The 24,869-nt window shown below is 36.3% G+C and overlaps 1 protein-coding gene across 3 annotated transcripts in view; it reads right to left on the bottom strand.

Moving 5' to 3' along the window:
- SEC24B (SEC24 homolog B, COPII component) overlaps positions 1 to 24,869 on the bottom strand; it is a 70,424-nt gene that overhangs the window by 33,246 nt on the left and 12,309 nt on the right. For 2 of the 3 annotated variants that reach the window (XM_024741940.1, XM_024741941.1), the window contains 2 exons: positions 17,341 to 17,445; positions 2,904 to 2,984 (listed from right to left, as the gene is read on the bottom strand). In XM_024741940.1, the coding sequence (XP_024597708.1) occupies positions 2,904 to 2,984; positions 17,341 to 17,445 (186 nt within the window). The remainder of the gene's footprint in view (positions 1 to 2,903; positions 2,985 to 17,340; positions 17,446 to 24,869) is intronic. The other variant, XM_024741939.1, reaches the window with a different exon arrangement.

Below are 24,869 nucleotides of genomic sequence, written 5' to 3'. Positions count from 1 at the left end.
ACTCAGCTTTAATATTCATCAGTATTTTGCTAATCATGTTTCACATGTTCCTACCCCATCTTTTTTTTTTAACACGTATTTACAAGAAAACCCCATTTTGTACCATTTCATTGACAATTACTTCAATTGGTATTTCTAACAGATAAGACCTTTATATTTATGCATATTAAATATATATACCACCACGTACCATATAATATAAATATATATTTATGTATATTAAAAATACAGTTATTTTTCCTTTTATTCTCTCAGCAGAAATGGCGCTAAGAAGCAGAAGACAAAGCAAAGCAATAAAAAGAGTGTCGGGCTTCCCTGGTGGCGCAGTGGATAAGAATCCGCCTGCCAATGCAGGGGACACTGGTTCGAGCCCTGGTCCGGGAAGATCCCACATGCTGCAGAGCAACTAAGCTCGTTCGCCACAACTACTGAGCCTGCGCTCTAGAGCCCACGAGCCACAGCTACTGAGCCTGCATGTCACAACTACTGAAGCCTGCATGCCTAGAGCCCGTGCTCCGCAACAAGAGAAGCCACCGCAATGAGAAGCCCGCACACCACAACAAAGAGTAGCCTCCGCTCGCTGCAACTAGAGAAAGCCCACGCACAGCAACAAAGACCCAATGCAGCCAAAAATAAATAAATAAAATAAATTAAAAAAAACAAAAAGAGTGTCAACTACTCTTTGCTCTAACTTGCCTTTTTATCTGACCCTGACATTTATTAAAAAAAAAAGTCCATGGAAGGAGTGGCATATTACCACAATCCCCTAGAAGTCTGCTTTATTGGCAGAGGCAAAAATGAAAGTATGAAAGACAGTCTAGAATAGTGTCCAGCTCCTAGAACAATGTCTGGTATGTAGTAGAGGCCAAATAAAATGTAATGAATGAATGTTCTTTCTTTATTTAAATTTAAAACAGAAACTAAAATTTGATTAAAACTGGGGCAAGAAAACTGTAGAAAATTTTATCACCATGTACAAGAATAACAACAACAAAAAGTCAAATCTAAAGTACATGTGTATTTTAATCTCTCATGTCACTGTATTTCACTGTATATTTTCATATAAAAATTATATTCTTCACCAGCAATCAGACTCTGCAAAAAGAAAATATGTTCTTAAAAGCATCTGACTTAAATTTATTTTTTCAAAGTTTATTGAGGAATCATCTTTCTACTGACTCTCTTCACTTTCATTTTGAAGAGACCTTCCTTGACATTCTGCTGTCTATTGTCTTGTGCTAATTAGGCAAGCACTGGCTTACTGGCTTTCTGGTAACTTCCCAGACTTCTTAAAAGGACTAGAGCGTCAATGCAGTGTCATATACTTAGATTTCCTGCTTGTCTCTCCTCACTGTGATGGGACTGTAAGTAGAAAGGTCTCTTAACATGACAATAGTCATCAGCTTAAGAAGTGAAGAACTGGAGTCCTAAACATGGGGGTCTAAAACTTTTCCCACCCTTTTTAGGAAAAGGACAGTATTTCATACATTTCTGTAGTCCCTAAGATCAACCTAGTACCTGACACATAGACTTAATTCAGTTAATCTTACTGTGATAGATGTTCATAGCTTTCCTTAATTTTGGTGCAGTATAAAATAGCTAGAAAATTTACCTAAGGTTATTCACTTACTGCCAAAGCACAGTTCATAACAAGATTAAGATTTGTTGATTAAATGAATACAGATAAACACAGCAAGGTCTAACTCCAAGGCCATCATCTTTTAACTATACCACATTAGATGTTTTATTTCAGGTTAATTTGAAGCTCATGAAATATGATAGTTGAATAAATAGTATTCATCTTTTAGTGAATGAAGTAACTCTTCTAGAATATTTTGACAATGGTAACTGCTTTTGGAATGGTCCACAACTTTTTACACACACACACACACACTCTCTCTCTCTCTCTCTCTCTCACACACACACACACACACACACACACACACACACACACAGAGAGATCCCTAGGGAAAGAACCCTTAACCACAAAAGACTGAGTAGCTTATTTAAGTATTCTTGAAATGTTAAAAGGGAACTCTGTACTAAGCTGAGAAGATTAAAGTTTTCTACTGACTCATAGAACAGTGATAGCAAGATGGTGTGTGAAGTCCAGCACACTCCAACTTCAATTAAGCTTCATCCTGGATAATTAACAACATGATAAGAAATAAAGCGAAGAGCAAAATTACTTGTTCTGTTAATCCTAAAGTTTGGAATCATTAGAAAGAAAAGACAAAGAAGGAGGTCAGGTGTGGTTGTCAGGCTGTTGGTGACAGGAGACAGGCAAATAAGGAAGATCACAGCACAAGATGCTATAATGAAATAACTAATCATTATAGAAGTTCAGTTCGTAATTTTTTAAAACACTATCCACCACTCCTGTTCCTACATATGACCAAAGTTACTTCCAGATATGGTTAAAAGTAATGCCTCCAAAACCTACCCCCAAGTTGGTTAATCTATTTACCTGGTGGAGGCAGCCAGGAGCCATAGGGGGAGTAAAGAGTCAAAGACTATTTATATTCAGAGGCTAGCTGGAAGAAATTCAAGGACCTAAGCATGAGAACAGAAATATAAAATTTATTTAAGGAATTATTAGCATAAAAAAGAAGGGAAAAGAAGAGAAAAATTATTCAGTATTAAGTCTTTTAGAAAGAGGAAAAAGATAAAGAGCATGGTAGCAAAAATCAAATAATAAATTTCCTTGGCCTCCCAAAAACAGCATCCACAGTTGTTATGTGACAATTACACCATTAAATTAAGGCTGAGAAAACCAGGAAAATGTCCCTTTTTTTCTGTTAAAAATATAGTCTGCTAATTATGTATAGTACATGTTCATGTTTGAAGTAATTGATGGTCAGTAACTTTTCAAATAAACATCAAATATGAACAAAACAAATTACCTGGATAGCTGCCTCCTTCTAGGGCATCATAACTGTTGGGCATTGGAGAAGCACTGCTTGTGGTAGAAGAGCTGTCAACACCTAAAAGGAAAATCAAAATATCTACTAAGTTTAAAATGACAACGTATCTTAAAGCAACCTTTGGCAATTTTGAAAAAGATGTTTTGCTGATCTAGGAAAATTCCTGATCCTAAAAACATGAAATGACTGATGTTTAATGACATTTAAAAAACCATACATAAATTCCTGATAATACAGGGGGTGAAAGTGGGAAGAATACGGAGCTGATAAAATTTAAGCAGACACACATGAAGGCATCTTAAAGAAAAGATACACAACTTTCAAAGTAGTCAAACACACAAACATCAATTTTAGATTGATAGAAATGTTAATAAAATCACATCTCAAACATTGGATCTACCAAATCACAAGCTATTAAATACCCTATATCACTATCACGTTATTTTAAGATAATTAAATCTTAATTACTTTTATAACTCAGCATAGCTGTATGAAACCTTCATAAGAGAGGAATCTATGGCTTGGGTTGCTACCTAGCATGTTACTAAGCTTTTCTATGCCTCGGTTTATTCATCTGCTCAATCAAGATTAAACAGTACCTGCCATATTTAATAAGGTAACAAAAATAAAAGGTACTCTAACAAATATGTGTTAGATTATAAGAATTTTTATTACATGTATTCGTTCAAAACTTGAAAGACTAACGGGAATATTCAGTGGCCATTTACGATAAAACGTAGTGGTGTCACACAGCTGGTAGAACATGTATTTCTCTCATTCATTCACTTAACAAATATTTTATTGAGAGCCTACAGTTAACATAGGTAGATACACTAGAGTATATACTAATGAATAAAACTGAAAACGGGGCTTCCCTGGTGGCGCAGTGGTTGAGAGTCCGCCTGCCGATGCAGGGAACACGGGTTCGTGCCCCGGTCCGGGAAGATCCCACATGCCGTGGAGCGGCTGGGCCCATGAGCCATGGCCGCTGAGCCTGTGCGTCCGGAGCCTGTGTTCCACAACGGGAGAGGCCACAACAGTGAGAGGCCCGTGTACCGCAAAAAAAAAACAAAAAAACAAAACCAACTGAAAACGCACACAGCCTCGCTCTTTTGTTAAAGATCTTGGTCTTTTTCACCAGAATATAAAATTCTGTAGTACAGAGGTTATCCCTGGCTCTTAACACCAATATTATAACCGGGTTTAAACTATATTTTAGGTAAATTTTCAACTGTGATATAGAAAGAATAGATATGCATAACTGTCTTCCATTGAATAATTTTGGTTAACTACAAGAACTCAGTGTATTGACTCAGGGCATAATAGCTAAAATTTTTTGTGTAGAAACATTTTGTTATCAGTAACATGATCTGGAGGCAAACGGCTGTAGTTACATTAGACTCTGTCATTTAATTGCTAAGTAACTTTGGGTAAGTGACAATCATAATACTCTCTCTCGCAAAATGAGAACAATTTTTAAAATGCCCTTTGTGTGCTTTTTAATGTTCTTGTGATGCTTAGATGAGACTGGTTATGAAGCAACTTACAAAACATGAAGGCTATAAAATAAATAATAGGTGAAAGACACTAATACATACCAAGTGCTTTCTTCGTGGTAAATAGAATATTGTTGCATATATAGGTCATTACTCTTAATTAAGAATGGGAAGTAATGGCTCTTCCTTTTCCTTGTATTTGTGAATTTATAACTAAAGAAGAATGCTGATACACAAGGTCAAAAGTCTTGAAGTAACAGCGTTAAAAAACAATACACCAAAACCCAAATATTCACCAAGAGATGAATGGATGAACAAAATGTGGTATATCTATACAATGGGATATTATTCAGCTATAAAAAGGAATTAAGTACTGATACAGGCTACAATATGAATGACCCTTGAAAACATGCTAAGCAAAAGAAGCCAGACACAAAAGGTCACACACTGAATGATTTGATTTATATGAAATATCCAGAATAGGTAAATCTCTGGAGATAGAAAGTAGATTGGTGGTTGCCAGGGGCCGAGAGGAGGGGGAAATGAGAAGTTACTGCTTAATGGGTATAGAGTTCTTTTCTAGGATGATGAAAATGTTTAGTTTTATCAAGTTCACTACATTTACAAAGGTAGAACTAGACAGAAGTGGTGACTGCATGACAACCCAAATGACAGAATCAGAGACAGGTGGTGGCTGCACAACATAGTGAATATACTAAGTGCCACTGTGTGCTTTAAAATGTTTACTTTATGTTATGTAGATTTCACCTCAAAACAAAACCAAACCAATATGCCAAGACATCTCAATGGGGAAAGAATATTCCCTTCAACAAACTGTGCTGGAACAACTAGATATCCACATGCAGCAGAATGAAGTTACACCCCTTCCTTACACCTTATGCTAAAATTAACTCAAAATGGATCATAGACCTAAATGTAAGTGCTAAAACTCTTAAAATATGGGAGTAAATCTTCATGACCTTCGGTTAGGCAATGGATTTTTAGATATGACACCAAAGGCACAAGCAACAAAAGAAAGAAATTAGATATACTGGACTTCATCAAATTAAAAACTTTTGTGTTCCAAAGATATCATTAAGAAAATAAAGAGATAACCCACAGAATGAGAGAATATATTTGCAAATCATGTATCTAGTTAATAAAGGTCTAATACGCAAAATATTTACAGAACTCTATGACTCAACAATAAAAAGACAAATAACCAAATTAAAATGAGTAAGGGATCTGAACAGACATTTCTACAAAAAAGATAAACCAATGGCCAATAAGCACATGAGAAGATGCTCAACATCACTAGCTATTCTGGAAATAAAAATCAAAACCACAGTGAGATACCATTTCACATCCACTAGGATGTCTGTAATTCAAAAGACAGATAACAGAAAGTTCTGGCAAGGATGTGGAGAAATGGAAGCCTCCACGAGATTGTAAAATGTTGTAGCCATGTTGAAAAACAGTCCGACAGCTTCTCAAAAGGCGCCAAACAGTTATCACATGACCTGGCAATTCCATTCAAGAGAAATGAAAACATACACCCCCACAAAGAGTTGTGCATGAACGCTCACAGAAGCATTACGCATAACAGCCCAAAAGTGGAAACAACCCAGATGTCCAACAACTTACGAACAGGTAAATAAAATGTGATATATATCCACACAATAAGATATTATTTAGCAATAGAAAGGAACACAGGACTGATACATGCCATAACACAGATAAAACTTGAAAACATTATGCTGAGAAAGAAGCCAGTCACAAAAACCAAATAGTATATGATCTATTTATATGAAAGGTTCAAAACAGACAAATCTATAAAAACAAAAAGTAGATTAGTAGATTAGTGCGTGTATGTGTGCATGCGTGTATGAAGGGGGACAAGAATAGGAAGTGACTGCTAAAACATGGAGTTTCTACTTTGAGGTGAAGAAAATGTTCTAGAATTACACAGTGATGGTTGCAGAACTTTGTTTAAATTTAAATGAGTGAATTATATCTCAATAAAGTTATTATAAAAATACCATAGAGAACAAACGTATGGACACCAAGGAAGAAAGTGGCGGGGGTGGTGGTAGTGGTGGTGGGATGAACTGAGAGATTGGGATTGACATGTATACACTGATGTGTATAAAACTGATGACTAATAAGAACCTGCTGTATAAAAACATAAATAAAATAAAATTAAAAATTTTAAAAAAATACCATAGAAGCAAAAATAAACAAATGAGACCTAATCTAACTTAAACGCTTTTGCACAGCAAAGGAAAACACCAACAAAATGAAAAGACAATCTACAGAATGGGAGAAAAAAATTGGCAAACGATGAGACCAACACTAGGTTAAATATCCAAAATACACAAACAGCTCATATAACTCAGTACCAAAAAAAACCAAACAACCCAATCAAAAAAATGGGCAGAAGACCTAAATAGACATTTCACCAAAGAAGACATACAGATTATCAACAGGCACATGAAAAGATGTTCAACATTATTAATTATTAGAGAAATGCAAATCAAAACCACAATGAGGTATCACCTCACACTGGTCAGAATGGCCATCAATAAAACGTCTACAAATAAGAAATGCTGGGGAGGGTGTAGAGAAAAGAGAACCCTTATGCACTGTTGGTGGGAATGTAAATTGGTGCGACCACTATGGCGAACAGTATGGGGGTTCCTTAAAAAAGTAAAAATAGAGCTACCATATGATCCAGCAATCCCACTCTTGGGGGTATATATCCAGAAAAAATAAAAACTCTAATTTGAAAAGATATATGCACATCAATGTTCACAGCAGCACTATTTACAATAGCCAAGACATGGAAGCAACCCAAGTGCCCATCAACTGACAATTAGCTTAAGGACATGTAGAGTGAGTGAGTGAGTGAGTGAGTGTGTGTGTGTGTGTGTGTGTGTGCATTTATATATATATACACACACAGTAGAATATTACTCAGCCATAAAAAAAGAATGAAATATCGCCATTTACAGCAACATGGATGGACCTAGAGAAAATTATACTTAGTGAAGTCAGACAGAGAAAGACAAATACTATAAGATATCACTTATATGTGGAATCTAAAAAATAATACAAATGGATCTATATATAAAACAAAGCTTTTGCACAGCAAAGGAAACCATAAACAAGACGAAAAGACAACCCTCAGAATGGGAGAAAATATTTGCAAACAAATCAATGGACAAAGGGTTAATCTCCAAAATATATAAACAGCTCATGCAGCTCAGTATTAAAAAAACAAAAACAACCCAATCCAAAATGGACAGAAGACCTAAATAGACATTTCTCCAAAGAAGACATACAGATGGCCAAGAAGCACATGAAAAGCTGCTCAACATCACTAATTAGAGAAATGCAAATCAAAACTAGAATGAGGTATCACCTCACACCAGTCAGAATGGGCATCAGCAGAAAATCTACAAATAACAAATGCTGGAGAGGGTGTGGAGAAAAGGGAATCCTCTTGCACTGTTGGTGGGAATGTAAACTGATAGTCAATGTAAATTGATACAGCCACTATGGAGAACAGTATGGAGGTTCCCTACAAAACTAAAAATAGAATTACCATATGATCCAGCAATCCCACTACTGGGCATATACCCAGAGAAAACCATAATTCAAAAAGACACATGCACTCCAATGTTCCCAATGTTCACTGCAGCACTATTTACAATAACCAGGTCATGGAAGCAACCTAAATGCCCATCGACAGACGAATGGATAAAGAAGATGTGGTACATATATACCATGGAATATTACTCAGCCATAAAAAGGAACGAAATTGGGTCATTTGTTGAGACGTGGATGGATCTAGAGACTGTCATACAGAGTGAAGTAAGTCAGAAAGAGAAAAACAAATATCGTATATCAACGCATATATGTGGAACCTAGAAAAATGGTACAGATGAACCAGTTTGCAGGGCAGAAATTGAGACACAGATGTAGAGAACAAACGTATGGACACCAAGGGGGGAAAGCGGCAGGGGTCTGGGGGGTGGTGTGCTGAATTGGGTGACTGGGATTGACATGTATACACTGATGTGTATGAAACTGATGAGTAATTAGGACCTGCTGTATAAAAAAATATATAAAATTAAATTTAAAAATTTAAAAAAAAAAAACAAGAAAAAACCCCCAAAACAAAACAGACTCACAGACATAGAAAACAAACTTATGGTTACTAAAGGGGAGAAGGGAGTGGGACAAATTAGGAGTATAGGATTAACAGGTACATAATACATACTACTACTTAATTATGCTGCTTAGCTTCTTCTTTCCATGTCAAATCAAATATTAATGCTTAAAAATATTGTCCATTTAGATCATAATGCTATAGTAACAAACTTTAAAGTATTAATTTGATAGAAATATTCTATTTTATTTATTGGATAATTTGAAACCTGCTAGTTTAAAATTCACTTTCAGTGCTTCCCTGATGGCACTGGTTAAGAATCCGCTTGCCAACGCAGAGGACATGGGTTCGAGCCCTGGTCCAGGAAGATCCCACATGCCACGGATCAACTAAGCCCATGTGCCACAAGTACTGACCCTGCCCTCTAGAGCCCGCGAGCCACAACTAGTAAGCCTGGTGCCACAACTACTGAAGCCCACGCACCTAGAGCCCGTGCTCTGCAACAAGAGAAGCCACCCAATAAGAAGCCCGCGCACTGCAACAAAGAGTAGCCCCCGCTCACCGCAACTAGAGAAAAGTCTGCACACAGCAACGAAGACCCAATGCAGCCAAAAGTAAAAATAAATAAATAAACTAAAAATAAATAAATAAAAGAATAAAATAAAATTCACTTTCAGGGACTTCCCTGGTAGTCCAGTGGTTAAGAATCCACCTTCCAATGCAGGGGACACGGGTTCAATCCCTGGTCGGGGAACTAAGATTCCCACATGCTGTGGGGAAACCAAGCCCATGCGCTCTTGAGCCCGCGCACCACAACTGGAGAGCCTGCACACCTCGACTAGAGAGAAGTCTGAGCACAGCAACGAAGAACCTGTGCGCCACAACGAAGAGCCTGCGCGCTGCAACAAAAGATCCCACCAGCTGCAACTAAGACCCAATGCAGTTGAATAAATTTTAAAAGTTTTTAAAATTCACTTTCAGAAGAAAAGAACAAATGCAAATCTCTATTTTGAACTTGTTAAAATATCAAAGCAACAATAAAAGTTATAAATCCAGATGAAACACTAAACAGACTCAAACTTTGCTAAAACTTATTGTTCAGATTAATTCTAATTAGGTTACGCCATTACTGCCAATACAAATCAAAATGATATTTTTTAAAAAGGTACATTATGAAACATGTCAATATTCTAAACATGCTTAAAAACACCTTCACTAGTTCCCCTACCATTTTATAGAATAAGGTCTAAATGCTTTTATACTGCCATAAAAAAAACTTCAAAATTTGTCTTCCACTTTCCTTGTCACCTCCATCTCCCACCTGTTCTTGTACCACCTTCCCTCTTTTACCTTATGACATAGTCACACCCAACTTCTCACTCTTCATCCCAATACACTATTTTTTGTGTTATGTACCGTACATATTGGTCTGTTAGCCTAGATTTTCTTTTTCCACATGGCAAATTCCTACTCATCCTTCAAATTTCAAACCCTTCCTAAAACCTTTCTGACATGCCAATGGAAATCATTTCTTCTCCTATATAGGGACATTTTCTTAACCCCGAATTACTGTACTTTTCAAGCTGTACTGTAATCACAGATGATATCTGCTTCCCTGTCATATTATTAGTATATAGAGGCAGCTATGCTACTGTATTGATATTTGGAACAAAGATACCAAGCAAAATACTGCTTTCTAAATACGAGCTAGTTTTAGTCAAATGAGAAGCTTTGGTACTTGTCACCACTCTTAAAACCTCTGATAGGTCCAGTTTGCCTTAGTCACTTCACGGTACAATTAGTGATAACAAATATTCTGAGATCAAACGGAGGGTGAATATGAATGTAATACTTGGGAAACATTTTCCCTCATTCTTTTACTGGCTCTATGTCACAGGTTGAGAGAAGAAAAGGGGAAGTCAGAAAAGAGGGGGAGCTGAATCTGAGGAAGTAAGGAGTAAGGTCAAATGACTAGCTCAGAATCTGTGAAGTTGGGGGAAAAAAAACAGGATGCACTGAAGCCTTCTAAAAAAAACTTAAGCCATTCTCTCTCTATGGGTCAACAAAGTCTAATATAGTTACTTACTAGTATTGTTCAACTTGAAATTAACCAGGTAATTTGAGATTTCACTTCCTCATATCTTGTATAAAACAGGGAAAACTGTAAGTCAAATTCCATCTCTACCACTTACCAGTTGAGAGAAAATGGACCAGAATCCTAACATTTCTGAGCCATTCCTTATTTGTAAAAACAGATGTTATAACACCTACTCCACAGGCCTAATGTTAAGATTAAACAGCTATAACAGATATAAATTAAACAGATACTAGCCAGAGACTCAGGAAATGTTCTTTTTTTCTCTTCCCTCTTCCTATGCTAAAACAGTGCTACAAAAGAGGGGAAAAGAAAGACCAAGACAAGAACCTCCTGATGGATAAGGCTAATCGTTTGCTCTCAGACTTCAACCAAACTTTCCTTAACATTTATCACTGAGAACCAAGTTACTTTTGATTTGTAAAAACGGTTCTCTTCTTTCGGTAATACTCTGTTAATACTCTCCCCCGCCCTCCAATCTTCCTTCTACCTTAGTCTAAGAACTCTTATTTCTCACTGGCTTATTCCAAAAGCTTCAAGCTCTAATCAATTTCTTCTGTAAATGCAAAATCAATTTGCATTTCCAAAATGCAAGTTTGGTTATGTTATTTTCTCATGTAAACTCCTTCAGTGACCTCTCACTACCTTCAAGATAAAATCCAAACTCCTTACTAGGAAACGCAAGGTTCTTAAAGATCTTACCCAGCCATCCTACTCACCCTCACTCAATTCTTCTTGCCACTGCTCTCTGCAAACCATAGGTCCCAAACTCACTAAAGTTCCCCAAACATGCTACCTTCTCTCAAGCGTCTTGCTTTGTTTCAAAAAGTGTCTCTGCCTTTCCCCAGATCCCTCACTTGCCCAATTCCAAGTTCTTTCAGATTCAGTTTAGGTTCCCCTGCCCCCACTCCAGGAGAATCCTCCCTGTCATCCCACCCTACATCTGGTTCCAAATTCTCCTATGTATTCCTATAAAACACTATGATTAACACAGGACTCACTATCATTTTGTTCTATATTCCAAATCAGACTGTGAGCTTCTTGGGTTTTTAATCAAGCTCACAAATAGGGCATTATTAATCTGTTTATAAATTGGTTGTTCAGAACTCAGAATACACTTTTTCAAAGAAATAATGAAATAACTGGTATTTATTATCCCAAGTTGTTTCATAAGCACTCTTAAAAAACCCATAATCCATATTATTGATTAAACACTATACATTTATGACAGGCTGGAAAAAATAAAGCATTTGCAAATGTTTAGTATTTCAGTTAATTAGTTTTAGGGCTAGCCTAGACATCCAATCACCATCCAATCACTATTTCTATTTGAAAGTGCCTTCTGAATTCTAACTCTGGACACTGGTACCAAATCTCCTTCTGCTATAGCCCTAATACTCTGCCCTCTTCCACTGCACAGAGTTGGAGTTTCCAGCTATAGCAATTATATATACATGATGTTTGCAAGCTAGAACAGGCATCATCTGCAAACATATGAGCACATTTTGTTTTCAATGTATATGAATACTGAAAACCCTGAAACTAATACTGTTCTTAATGGCATGGATATCTTTTTATATCCTTCACAGACCTAGGACATGTATTCAATTTCTAAAATTTAAAAAGTATACTAAATATGTATTGAATTTAGTTGAAAGATATTTATTTGTTAAAATAATCACATAGTATATCAGTTAAAGAGAAAGATAGATTTGAACCCTTTTAGGGATTTTCTTTGGCTGGGGGTAGGGGAGTGGTAGAAGAAAAGGGAAGATGTTGATCAAAGAGTACAATCTTCCAGCTATACATGTTCTAGGGATCTGGGCATCTAATGTATAGCATAATGATTGCAGTTAACAATACCATATTATATACTTGAATTAAGAAAAAAAAGAAGAATTTTCTGTGGAAGTTAGAGATAAGGCCAATACTGTGCTGTTATCTACAGGAGTTGACTTAATTTGTTCTGTATCAAAATACAACATTACCTTTTAAAATATCCAAGCAAACCATAAACATATTATTATCTTTGACATAGTACCTGGCACTGAATAATTACTATTAGCCTGTCTGAAAGTCAAATAAAAATTGACTAGCACCTTAAAATTCATTATGAAAAAATCAGAAGTTTTTTCCTAACGTCATTTATAAAATATAGAATCAAGCTGTCACATTACCAGAGCCATGGGAGAGAGCTTCCTGTTGTCCTCTGGCCTCTTCCTAACCTGAAAACTCCCGAGAGGAAAGGCACTGGGAGTATGGACAGCAGGTGACAGAACATTAGCTGACAGTGTCTCCCAGGGACTAGGGCTGATACTGATCTCTGATTTTTTACTCTCCCCTTTCACTTTATTTCACTGCTTACTCCCTTTCACTCCCATTTTCAAGTTAGTATTCCTTACTAGTATAGGTATGATAGTACTTGTCTTCAGTACTGAATCTAAAACTAATAAAAGGTCCACTCTAGCACTAACAACTGAAGGAGTGAATACCTGTGACTCAATAAACTTAGTGAGGAATTTAAGATATAACCATTATGGGAACCTGATAGCTTGCTATCTGCTCAAGTTTTAAGTTTATTCTCCAACAATTCTGAACTTTTAGAAGCTGCCAACAAAACATAAGACTGTCTCTAGTACAAAATCCTATTTTAGTTTCCAAGTGTGCATTTAATGAGGAAACCTTAAAAAGGAAGCCTATTTGTAGCATGTAATTTAAAAAAATATAATTAGATGGTTTAATGTAAAATCAGAACTGAAATCAAAATTTTCTTTTAAAACTGAAAGTTTTAGATAAATATCCGTGTACTTGACTCCTAGATAGACCCGCTGTCAAGGAAACCCTAAGCTTTAATAAATAAAAAGCTAAAATAAGAGGATAGTTACTTTAAATATAACTATAAAGAAGATTATCACTGATTTCCAAACCTGCTTGCTAGTTGATATTTCATTACTGCTTAATAAATTTTTCCAAAATTGGAGAATAATCCACATAAACTAAACACATAAAAATCTCATGATTACAGGGAATGAATACCACTGAAATGCTTAAAAAATAAAGCATTCCAAAATCTCTACTTGACAGATACACTTATATGTAATCTCCGTACCAATTTGAGGCATTCTTTTACCTTTTTACATATGAAAAAAATACTGTAACTGAGCAGGATTTAAAAAATAAAATAAAATTCATTTTAAAGCTAGATTTTCTTTCCATTTTTTCTTTCCCCTCACTTAGAATGTCCCTTTAATTTGCAATCAACAAAACTAGGACTTTTTTTTTTTTTACAAACCATGAAGAGATAACACCAGGATCCTAGTAAAAATGTCCATAGTCCAGTCATTATTTTGCTGCGTAATAAAAAAGGCAAAGGAGGAAGACAACACGTAAGAAATGCCATGGTGACCACTGCCATGTGCCCTTTAGTTCCCACCTATTCCAGGGCTTTGTGTTCTCACTAGGAGATAAAGACTATCCTCTTCACACCTCTCTGCAGACAGACCTCGGTTTGAATCTCCGCTCTGCTACTTAGGAGTTGTGTGACCAGAGACAAATGTTACTGTACATGTTCAGATCGTAGTCAACTCATCTGAAAAATGGAGCCAATTATCTCTGCCTTGCAGGATTGTTGAGAAGAAAAAATTGAGATAAAAACATGTTCTCAATGTTAGTAATGACACCTAATTTTTTTTTTTTTTTTTTTTTTTTTGTGGTACGCGGGCCTCTCACTGTTGTGGTCTCTCCCGTTGCGGAGCACAGGCTCCGGACGCGCAGGCTCAGTGGCCATGGCTTACGGGCCCAGCCGCTCCACGGCATGTGGGATCTTCCCGGACTGGGGCACGAACCCGTGTCCCCTGCATCGGCAGGCGGACTCTCAACCACTGCGCCACCAGGGAAGCCCACGCCTAATTTTTTGTTTTTGAGAGATTTTACCATTTGCCAGACACTGTTCTAAGCTCTTTACGAAGAATACCTTCAATCCTCAAAACGACCATATGTAATTGTTACTGTTATTATTCCTCATTTACAGATGAGTAAATTGAGACTCAATGAGTTTAAGAAGCTTGTCTAAGGTCACAAAACTAGTAAGTGACAAAGTCAGGATCTGAATTTAGAAGAAATGACACAAAACCCCACAGCTTTTAGCTCTTTAGTGCTGCATCTGGCACACAGTAAGTATTCAAAAATGTTAGGTATTATTAAAATCTAAATGCTGTGAGTTAAGAATTTAGGGATTTTTAATCTGTAATATATTCAAGAAAAAAGTAGTAAAATAAGATAAGGTGATAGGAGAAAAGCCATTAATGCTAAATCTTTTTGATTTTCCAATTTTTTGTTCTGTCTAAGGAAAAGGGGTTTTTAACCACTGCACCTAATTGTAAGCAGAACAAAAACGGGAGTAATTTAGGCTGACAAATAACATTACGCAAAAAAAACATATTTTTGAAATGTGTAAAATAAGGATCATGAGATTAAAAAGTGAGACATATGTAGGATCTGAATAATATATACATTAAATAATAATAATAATTCAGGACCTGGGAGCAATGACCCATCATTAGCAATGACCACACATTACAATCACATCTTGGTTTCTAAAACACCCTTCTCTACTATACGCACCAGGACTAAAGGAAATGGTTTGTCCCAGGCTTGCAGCAGCCCAAATACAAGATGAGCTAGGAACATCTTATCGAGGACTTAAGGTACTTAAAATAAGTGCTTAAAGATTCATGGGAACATTTGAAAAAGACAGTTTGAAGGAGCTGCTACTGGCCAGGACAAGTTGCTATCAAAATAACTAATGACAGTAATGGATTATTACCCACTGAATAAAATAAGAGTCCATGAGTCAATATGAACCCAAAGCAATCAACAAGGGAGAAGAGAAAGCTCTTCTTCACAATGAAACCTCAACTCATAAATATAGAAGGAACGTTGGTACTAGAAAATCGCCAATGAATGTTAAAACTAGTGAGTGATGGTTTAAAAAAAAGAACAGGAAATTTACGTAGTATCACAGAATTTCCCCACAAATCACTTATTAATTTCAATGGAAAAAAGAAGTACCTTTACAGTTGAGAAACCTGGCAGACACCATCTTAATCAAGTGATCAAAGTTAACATCATCAATATGGGGGTAAATCAACAACATGTGCCTCGGACACAATGTACTGAGAATACAACATTACTTCAGTGGTAATCTTGCCAGAAAATGCATGATTTGAATCTAATCACAAGTACACACCAGATAACCCCAAACTGAGGGACATTCTACAAAATAACTGGCCTCTATTACTGGCCTCTATTATTCAAAAATGTCAAAGTCAAGAAAGAGAAAGAAAGGTTAAGGGACTGTTCTAGGTTGAAGGAATCTAAACAGAAATGACGACTAAATTCAGTGCATGACCCTGGGCCATGGAAACAGCTATAAAAGATCTTACTGAGACAACTGTTGAGATTTGACTATGGACTGTGTAACAGATATTATTGCAACAGTGCTCAATTTCTTGACAACTGTATTGTGTTTATGTTATGTAAGGCACTGTCCTTACAGTCAGGAAATACATACTGGAGTATTTAGAGGTAAAGGTTCATGATATCTCCACCTTCAAATGACGTAGGAAAAAATGTTTATAGAGAGAAGCAAATGCGGCAAAAATGGTAAAGTGTATACGGTAGTTTCTTTCACTCTTCTATAAGATTGAGATTATATAAAATAAAAAATTGCCCCAAATTCAGAAAGATAAATGGGTATGTAGATTTTTAAGGTAAGAAAAATTACTCTCCATCTGGAACCCTCTATTTTCAACCCACCACCTCAAATCATGCATAAGGATCTGAATATTTAAAAAACGCAAAGGAAGTGGAAACTTTTAGTTAAGCAGATTGCTTACAGAGCAAATCCTTCCACTCAATTATAAAGATAACAGGAAGAGAATCATGGTCATGTATAATAACCTGAAAGATCATCACTTATTGGTTCCGTCAAACCATTAGAATTAATGGACAAATTGAGTAGCTTAATACTCAACAGTTATACTTATCAAAGGCAGAAAAAGATATTAAACAGCCTGCAACACATAATCGCATGCACAGTTTCTTCACCTAGCATGATGTGAACTACTACTTCATGAAGCAGGAAGATAAGTAAAAATTTGGGGTCTTCTAAATAGATGACAGAAAAGGCCACAAGGACTTCAGAGGAACAATGTCCTATTTCTCTTTCACTTTTATGAAGTCCACATGATTCATTTTGATTACACTAAAGTAGCATGCAAAGCAGAAAATAAAACATTCCTAAAAGGAGTCCTAAAAGGGTGCTACAGCAATCATCAGCCAAAAGCTTCAGTCAGGACTCATTCTTTTGCATGTGGCACGAGAGAAAATGCGCTTCGGAAAGAAGAAAGCACTCTATCTTCGTGAAAAATGCATTGTTACTTACAAAACGGTAGAGGGGTCCAAAGGAGAAAACACAAAACAAATAAACATGCAAAACACCTCATTTCGAGTGACCCCAACCTTCTATAACTGAAACCAAGCTACTGAGCTAAATCTGCAAAGACACATTTTTTAAGGACCAGTAAGACTGTGGACATAAAAAGAAAACTCGAGCAGGGAAAGGTCAAGAACTGGTGTAAAGCTAAAGCAGACCTGCTTCCTCATCCTCCTCCTCCTCTTCCTCATCATCGGAAGTGGATGACAAGGGAGTTGGTGCGGAGCTAGCTTGATTATTAACATATTCACCATACTGCATGCCTGTAAAGTGGAAAGCACAAACACAAGAGTCAAACCAACAGGAGAGATGAGAAATAAAATTCTGACATTGCATTAAAAGTGAGAAAGAACTCTGACATTCCGAAGAACATCCCAGCATGCATATTAATATCAGCTAACTTATTATCAAAACTGAAACAAACCATTAGAAAATCTCTGCGAAGCAGTTTAGTAAAAGCAGCTTTAATATGAACTAATTGGTCTAAGTGTAAAAAAATAAAAAGGACCATGTCTGACACTGTTAATATTTAGAAAACTGCACTGATACTCTCTGAACATTTTACTGAGCTCTGTACATGTTTACCTTCTTTGACCTTGGGGCCCTTGTGGTATACTTCCTTTGGGACTGTGTATTCTTGGTAAGCAGTGATCGTTTCTACTGAAATGAATTTATACAGCACACAACACACGTACAGATACTTGGTACCTTCCTTCTGCTAATGCCACCCTGCTGGTACCTCAGTTCTCATAACGGAAAAACAATGACAGTTAAAGAAAAGAACTGTATTGAGCATAGTTCTCTGCTCAGAGTAGACGCTCAAAAAAAAAAAAAAGGCTTATTACCTGTGGCCCTACAAGTGAGACAATTACAGAAAAGTAAATTTTCTGAGATGGCCAATCATCTCAGCATCAGACTAATGCCTACATGTGAGTCTGAAGTAGGTGAATGAGACTAGTCCTCAGTGTGAGATACAGCAAGAGAAAGCAGAGTCTGTGGAAAAGGCCCAACAACTGGTAACTGTATAGTACTTTCCTTAAAAAAAAAAAGTTGATTGCATATTTTTATTATTTGATTAATCTAGCAAAATCAAGACAAAAAAATTAACATCCACAAAATTTCTAAGGGGGAAAATTTTTAAAACAATCAAAATGCAAACGCTTCATAAATAAAAATAAACATCCTTACAAAGAAAAATGTTATAGCTCAATTTGAAAAAACAGTAACATAGTGCGGATTTTCAAGAACATTTCACAATACTGGAAGCACAATGAAGCCCTGCCTCACCGAAAAAATCATGTGGTAGACCTTTGATGCTCTCTTCATTGTTTTTTTCAGATGAACTTATTTTTTTTTTTTGCGGTACGCAGGCCTCTCACTGCTGTGGCCTCTCCCGCTGCGGAGCACAGGCTCTGGACGCGCAGGCTCAGCGGCCATGGCTCACGGGCCCAGCTGCTCCGCGGCATGTGGGATCCTCCTGGACCGGGGCACGAACCCGTGTCCCCTGCATCGGCAGGTGGACTCTTAACCACTGCGCCACCAGGGAAGCCCCAGATGACCTTTTAAATTAGCATGGAGAAACATAACTCATGCCTATAGTAAGAAAAAAGCTATTAAAGAGTAAAATCTGAACTTAGAAGAGAGCAAAGGTTAAACTGTATATGAATGAAGCTTTGATCCTCATGACTAAAGAAGTCATGGAAAAATCTGCTAGCTTTGCTGAAACATTTTTAAATACAGATAAAATGGCAGTTATCACAAATTCATCTGAGAAAGTAAAAATCAATGTAAAATAAGTTCAGGCAACACAAAAAATAAGCTTGGTACCTTGAAAGACCAAATTCAGAGTGGCATGTTCCTCTAATAAAGGCCTAGTTAAAATGAAAATTTGACTAATATTAGACCTTAGGTTAAATATATTAAGAAGTTTATAACAGACATAAGTTAATAGTAAAAAAGATTTTATAGAAAAGAAATTCTTCAATTTAAGAACTTCTTTAAAAACGAAGTACTTTCCCAAAATGCCAATTAGCATTGCACTTTAAAAAGTACACATGTATGTATATAATAAGCAGAAATAAGAGAAAGAAGAAAAAAAAGAAATTACATTTACTGTGCTAAGCTAAGAGAGGCCAAAAAACAGGAAGAAAATCCATTCTTTTCATGACTGAATCATTCTGTAGACTGCTGACTCTAACTAATCAAAGAAGCCAAAGCATAGGGCAAACCTATAGGTATTATAAGACAAATATTTTCCTCTCTTTTTCCAGATTTACTGAATAAAAACAGATATCACATATTATTGGGAAAATATCCAATGCTTAATTGGAAGCAAATGAGATGGCTATCCAATGATTAAAGAAAAATTTATAGAGCAACTACTTAATGCACTGGAACAAACCTATAAATAAGAACAGAGTAATATTATTTATTACAATATCATTTTAGATTATACAGTGGTTGCCAACTTACTGTATTAACAGAATGTCACACAACATACTTAATTTTACTGTCCTACAAAAAAGATGCAATCCTTTTTGAGAAGTGCCGGAGATGAAAGTATCAAGATTTAAGCTCTTCCCAGCTGCGACTCAATATTTAAGGCTCAGAATTTAGCCTTCCTTTGCTCGTTTAAGTAAACTTTGTTAAAAGCTTGGGAATACTAACAGCAGAAGGATATATTTTAGTTAATCCACAGAAAAATGGTAAGAGCTCCAGAATAACAATCAATTCACATTTAAATGCCCTGCTCTAGGTTGTATACAGCATACTGTCGAAATGTCCTGGGGTACCTCCCACCCCAGCCATCACCACCAAACAAGGAAGGAATGCCACACCCTCAATTCATTCTGTCTTAAGCAGAGCTTCCAAGGTATGGATCTAGAAAACCAAGAGGCGGGACGCTATTTCACAGACTGAATGACATGATGAAGAGCCTGTTACTGACAGGGCCCCAATATTTTTAAAAAGACATTCTGTTTAAACTACCTATCATTAAAGTACCTTCAGGCCAAATTCTCCAGGAGAGTTGGAGTTGCTTAATAAAAGGCATCTTTAATGTTCCCTAGATACAGTTACACTGGGAATAAATAAAACTAGTCTTAAGAGAAAACAAATCCCTTGTGGAGGTTAGCTTTTTTAAATTCAAGAGTTCAGACTTTTGAGAAACTGTTACCTTTCCTAATCTGGTCTTCTAACTAGGTACACACACTAGAAGACTTTGCAAGGGTTCCCACGAAAGAAGGCTTTTAAGGGAATCACTCTCCACAGTACTCTCTTTCCTACATCTTATCCACCTAAGAAAGTACCTGTGTTAAGAACAGACTTTTTCTCACTTTACAAAGGAAACACATTACCTTAACTTATCCTAAATATTACTAGGAAAGCTTCCTCCTTCTTTAAATGATTGATCAAGGCACCTAAATCTACAGACTATCTTTTACCTTGCCATACATGCTGCAGTTAAAAATGAAACATATTAGAAATAGGGTTGGCTTTATTAATTCAGAAATAGTGAAAAGTAGGGTGGCGGCAGTAATGATAAATTTATTTAATGATTCTGCATGTGTGAAGGCCCCAACCACTACTGCCAAAGAATCCATTGCTTTTGAAAGAGTCACATGAGAACAAAGCAAAAACAGTAAGAAATACTGAACAGACAAGCAGCAGGACATTATGGATAAAGATGGGGTCTCTGGGTTCAATTCCAGGTAATACCACTTACTAGCTGTGTGTCCTTGGGCAAAATTACTAACCTCTCTGTTCTTCATCTATATCATCTGTAAGGTGGGGTAATAACTACCTCAAACAGCTGCTGGGAGGATTAAATGAATTAATATATTTTAAATCTTATTAGAATGGTGCCTGAAATATAGTAAATACTATACAAGTATTCACTACTATTACTTTTTGTTGTTGTTGTTGCGGTACGCAGGCCTCTCACTGTTGTGGCCTCTCCCGTTGCAGAGCACAGGCTCCAGACGCGCAGGCTCAGCAGCAATGGCTCATGGGGCCCAGCCGCTCCGCAGCATGTGGGATCTTCCCGGACCGGGGCACGAACCGGCATCCCCTGCATCAGCAGGCGGACTCTCAACCACTGCGCCACCAGGGAAGCCCACTACTATTACTATTGAACTTTAAAAACATATTTTTGTATATATTTGATTAAAAACAATTATTTTCAACTATTCTTAATACTTATCCCTAGGACAAGTCAGTAGTTAGAAAAAGAACCTTCTACCAACCTGAATAATATTCTTAGTAATGCTAGTTCTTTTAAAAATAAGTAGAACATTTTCTAGGACTATCAGTCTTTTTCAAGAGACACTGGATAAAACTCATAGGTAAAAATTCTACATGTTTTTTTCAGAAGCTATGAGATGTTCAATAAAGTACTTTACAACCTGTTTTATCATAAAATATTTATAATGGTTATAATCATTTCATATCCCCTTATACTTTATATAGTACTTAATGCTTTCTACCTCCTTTTAACCAAAACAAAACAAAACAAAACAAAAATTTACTAGCAGGTAAACCTATTAGTACTTTGTAGTGTATATATATATATATATATATATGTGTATATATATATAAAATAAAATACATGGGAACATTTTTATAATGATGTATGATGAAATTAAGAGTTATTTCTAATTTTTATGCTTGATTCCTATTTAAATACTAAAAAAAGCCAAATAACAGTTTGATACACACTATGCATATATTTACCACAGGAGTACAATGCTTTTTAATATAATCCTTGCTTCACAAATAGCCTAATATTAGGTACATATTACAATGCTTTATTTCAAATTTGGCAATGAGAAACAGCATATTGACTCACTGCCTAGTTTTTATAACCTATACTATAAAAAAGAATAATCTTTGACATTTAAATTTGATTGCTCTTAGTAATTTGGCTTAGGAGATGTAGGATGCAATTTATTTCTCAGCGGAGTTTATGATACCCCTTGAAACTTTAGGAACACATTTCTTTGAATTAAAAAATTAAATCAGGCTTTCTGACAAAGGTTATAATTTGTGTCACTGGTTTGAAAATGAGGACTGCCTTTGCCAATTAGGTTATATGGAGATGCCATCCGTGAGATAAATGACTTACGTCACAGCTTGAAGTTTTTGATAAAAATACATTAAAGTATGTGATATTATACTGGCTATGATATAATAAAATTCATAATATTTTGAAGAATTGCTAAGTCAGTAAAACAAACACTGGGTTTGGAAGCAGAAGATCTGCACTGGGTCTTGGTATCCCTTTTGGGAACTTCTATGTCTTTGGGCAAAACACCTAACCTCTCCAAACCTCAGTTTCCTCATCTATAAAATAAAGGTGTAATATGATATGTCTGCTTCACATGATGATCAAGTGAGATAATAAAACTTAAAGGTATTTTAAAATTGTAAACTGCTACATGAAATAATAATGCTATCAACTATCTACAATCTGGAAAATAAAATTCAACCAACAACAATAAAAATTTCTCACATGTAACTCAGAAGGTCAAAAAACTTTATAGAACAATATTGCTTTAATAAAACCCTTCCAATACCATTCCTATCTACTTTACATGAACAAAGTTTCTCAGTAATTATATATCTGCAAATAAAAACTATGAATGAAATTTTTCTAACGTTTATTATTCTAATAATGAGTCATGCAATTCAGGTACAGAAACCTATGGTGGGACGAGGGAAAGCCATTTATCTCAATGAAAGATGTATTTCCAATAAAAACGTACTTTCCATTAAAAAAATACCAAAATTCACGACATTTATGTCGTTTTGACCCACTAGATACTGACAATAATTATATTGATAGAATAATCCAGAAGAAAAAATGTTAATGTTTAGACACTTATGGTTATAGACAATATTTTAAAATTTCAATTATATATAATGTTATTGTAGCAGAAAAGCATGATAAAAGAGTTTCTAGTTTAAGAATATATTATATTATTACTACATTCAAGGGAAACATTCAAGGGATGTTAAGAAGAAAAAGGAAAAATGTAAACTTTCTAAATGTTAAAGAAGGGCTAATTTCACTTTCTTTTTTTTTTAATCTTTTGGCCTCACTGCACAGCATGTGGGATCTTAGTTCCCCGACCAGGAACCAAACCTGCAGCCTCTGCACTGGAAGCACAGAATCATAACCAGTGGACTGCCAGGGAAGTCTCTTCACTATCTTTTAAAGGATGACAGGCTTCATTCCAGTGGATACACAGAAAAACATAACATCTTTTTTTTAAAAGTCAACATACGCAGTATGTTGAAAATTATATAACTGCAAGTATTTAAACTTTTGGTGAAAAATTTTAGATGTCAATCTAAAAATGTTCAAGTAGTTACAATTTTTTCAAAAAATTTTTAGGAGATAGATATGCAAGCAAAAATTTGAAGCCTCTCCTGTAAAAACCAGTAAAAAATGCTGAGAGAATAGCTCAGAAAGGGTCTTTGAAGCTGGGAATGTCAACTGAAAAAAAAAGCACAACCTAAAAGTTGAGAACTGTGTTATTTGGTGGACTTTCTGAGGAGTTCAAGCCCAGAAGACAGCCTCTCAGGCAGCTCTGAGGAATGGCTCCAAAGAGGTAAGGGAGGAGCCGGGACATACAGAGGTTTTGCAACAAAGACCAGGGAGTCGGAACATCAAAAGATGACCATTAATTAAAGAAAACCAGGTATCTCAAGTCAGTGAACTTAGCACTCTTCTGTGTATGGGAAGATGCAAGAGCCTGGGCTCACTGAAATGATTCCTTTCATAGGTACCATAGCTCTCTAGGGCGGTGTCGTGTTCTTTCCTATCCTGAGTCCCCTCGGGTGCACTGCTGCGGGGTTGGCTGCAGTGGCTCAGGGTTCTGCAGTTTGTCTCCATCCTGAGTTCCCTCGGGGCTCACTGCTGGCGGCAGCTTTGTAGTGGCTTGGTGGCTCAACATTCTTTGCTTTATGGCAGGCAACACTCTTCATCCACAGGAGAAAAAGACTAACCTCTTTTAAGTATCAATACTTTCTAGTCTTATCAGACCCACAGCACACCCTACACAGCCGTACCCTGCACACAAGGGGCGTCAGTCCTGTAAACTACAGTTTGCACAACGTACATGGGGCCATAACTCATACGCATCTCTGTGTGTATCCAGATCTACCCAAAGGCAATGAGACCACTAAGTGACCAATCTCCTACTTCAGAAAACGGAACAATAAAAGCTGCAATTCAAAGGTCTCCAGCATTATCTTTCCTGTTACTTATTCAAGGAGTTTACCTTAGGTAAATCAAGAGTTTAACAGCCAACAAAAACAATAATTCAGCCTCATTTATAGAAAGAGCACAAAATAGAAAGGTTTGAGTTGAAAATCTTTCACTCTGGTGGCTTCCCCTGCGGTCCAGTGGTTAAGATGCTGTGCTTCCACTGCAGGGGGCACGTGTTCAATCCCTGGTCGGGGAACTAAGATCTCACATGCTGTGTGGTGTGGCCAAAAGAAGAAAGAAAAATCTTTTACTCTGCTATTTACTAATTTATAATCTTGGGCAAGTTACCTAATCTTTGTGAATGTCACTTTTCTCACCTGTAAAACCAAGATAATGCCTACCTAGTAGAATTGGTAAGGGGATTAAATGAGATAATAAATATGAAGTATCTGGCACATTGTAACTGCTCGATAAACG

The sequence above is a fragment of the Neophocaena asiaeorientalis genome, unplaced genomic scaffold (genome assembly GCF_003031525.2).
Source record: "Neophocaena asiaeorientalis asiaeorientalis breed wild unplaced genomic scaffold, Neophocaena_asiaeorientalis_V1.1 scaffold534, whole genome shotgun sequence".
NCBI classification, from domain to species: domain Eukaryota; kingdom Metazoa; phylum Chordata; class Mammalia; order Artiodactyla; family Phocoenidae; genus Neophocaena; species Neophocaena asiaeorientalis.
The sequence above is the reverse complement of the archived record's forward strand: the minus strand, read 5'-3'. Positions and strand labels throughout refer to the sequence as shown.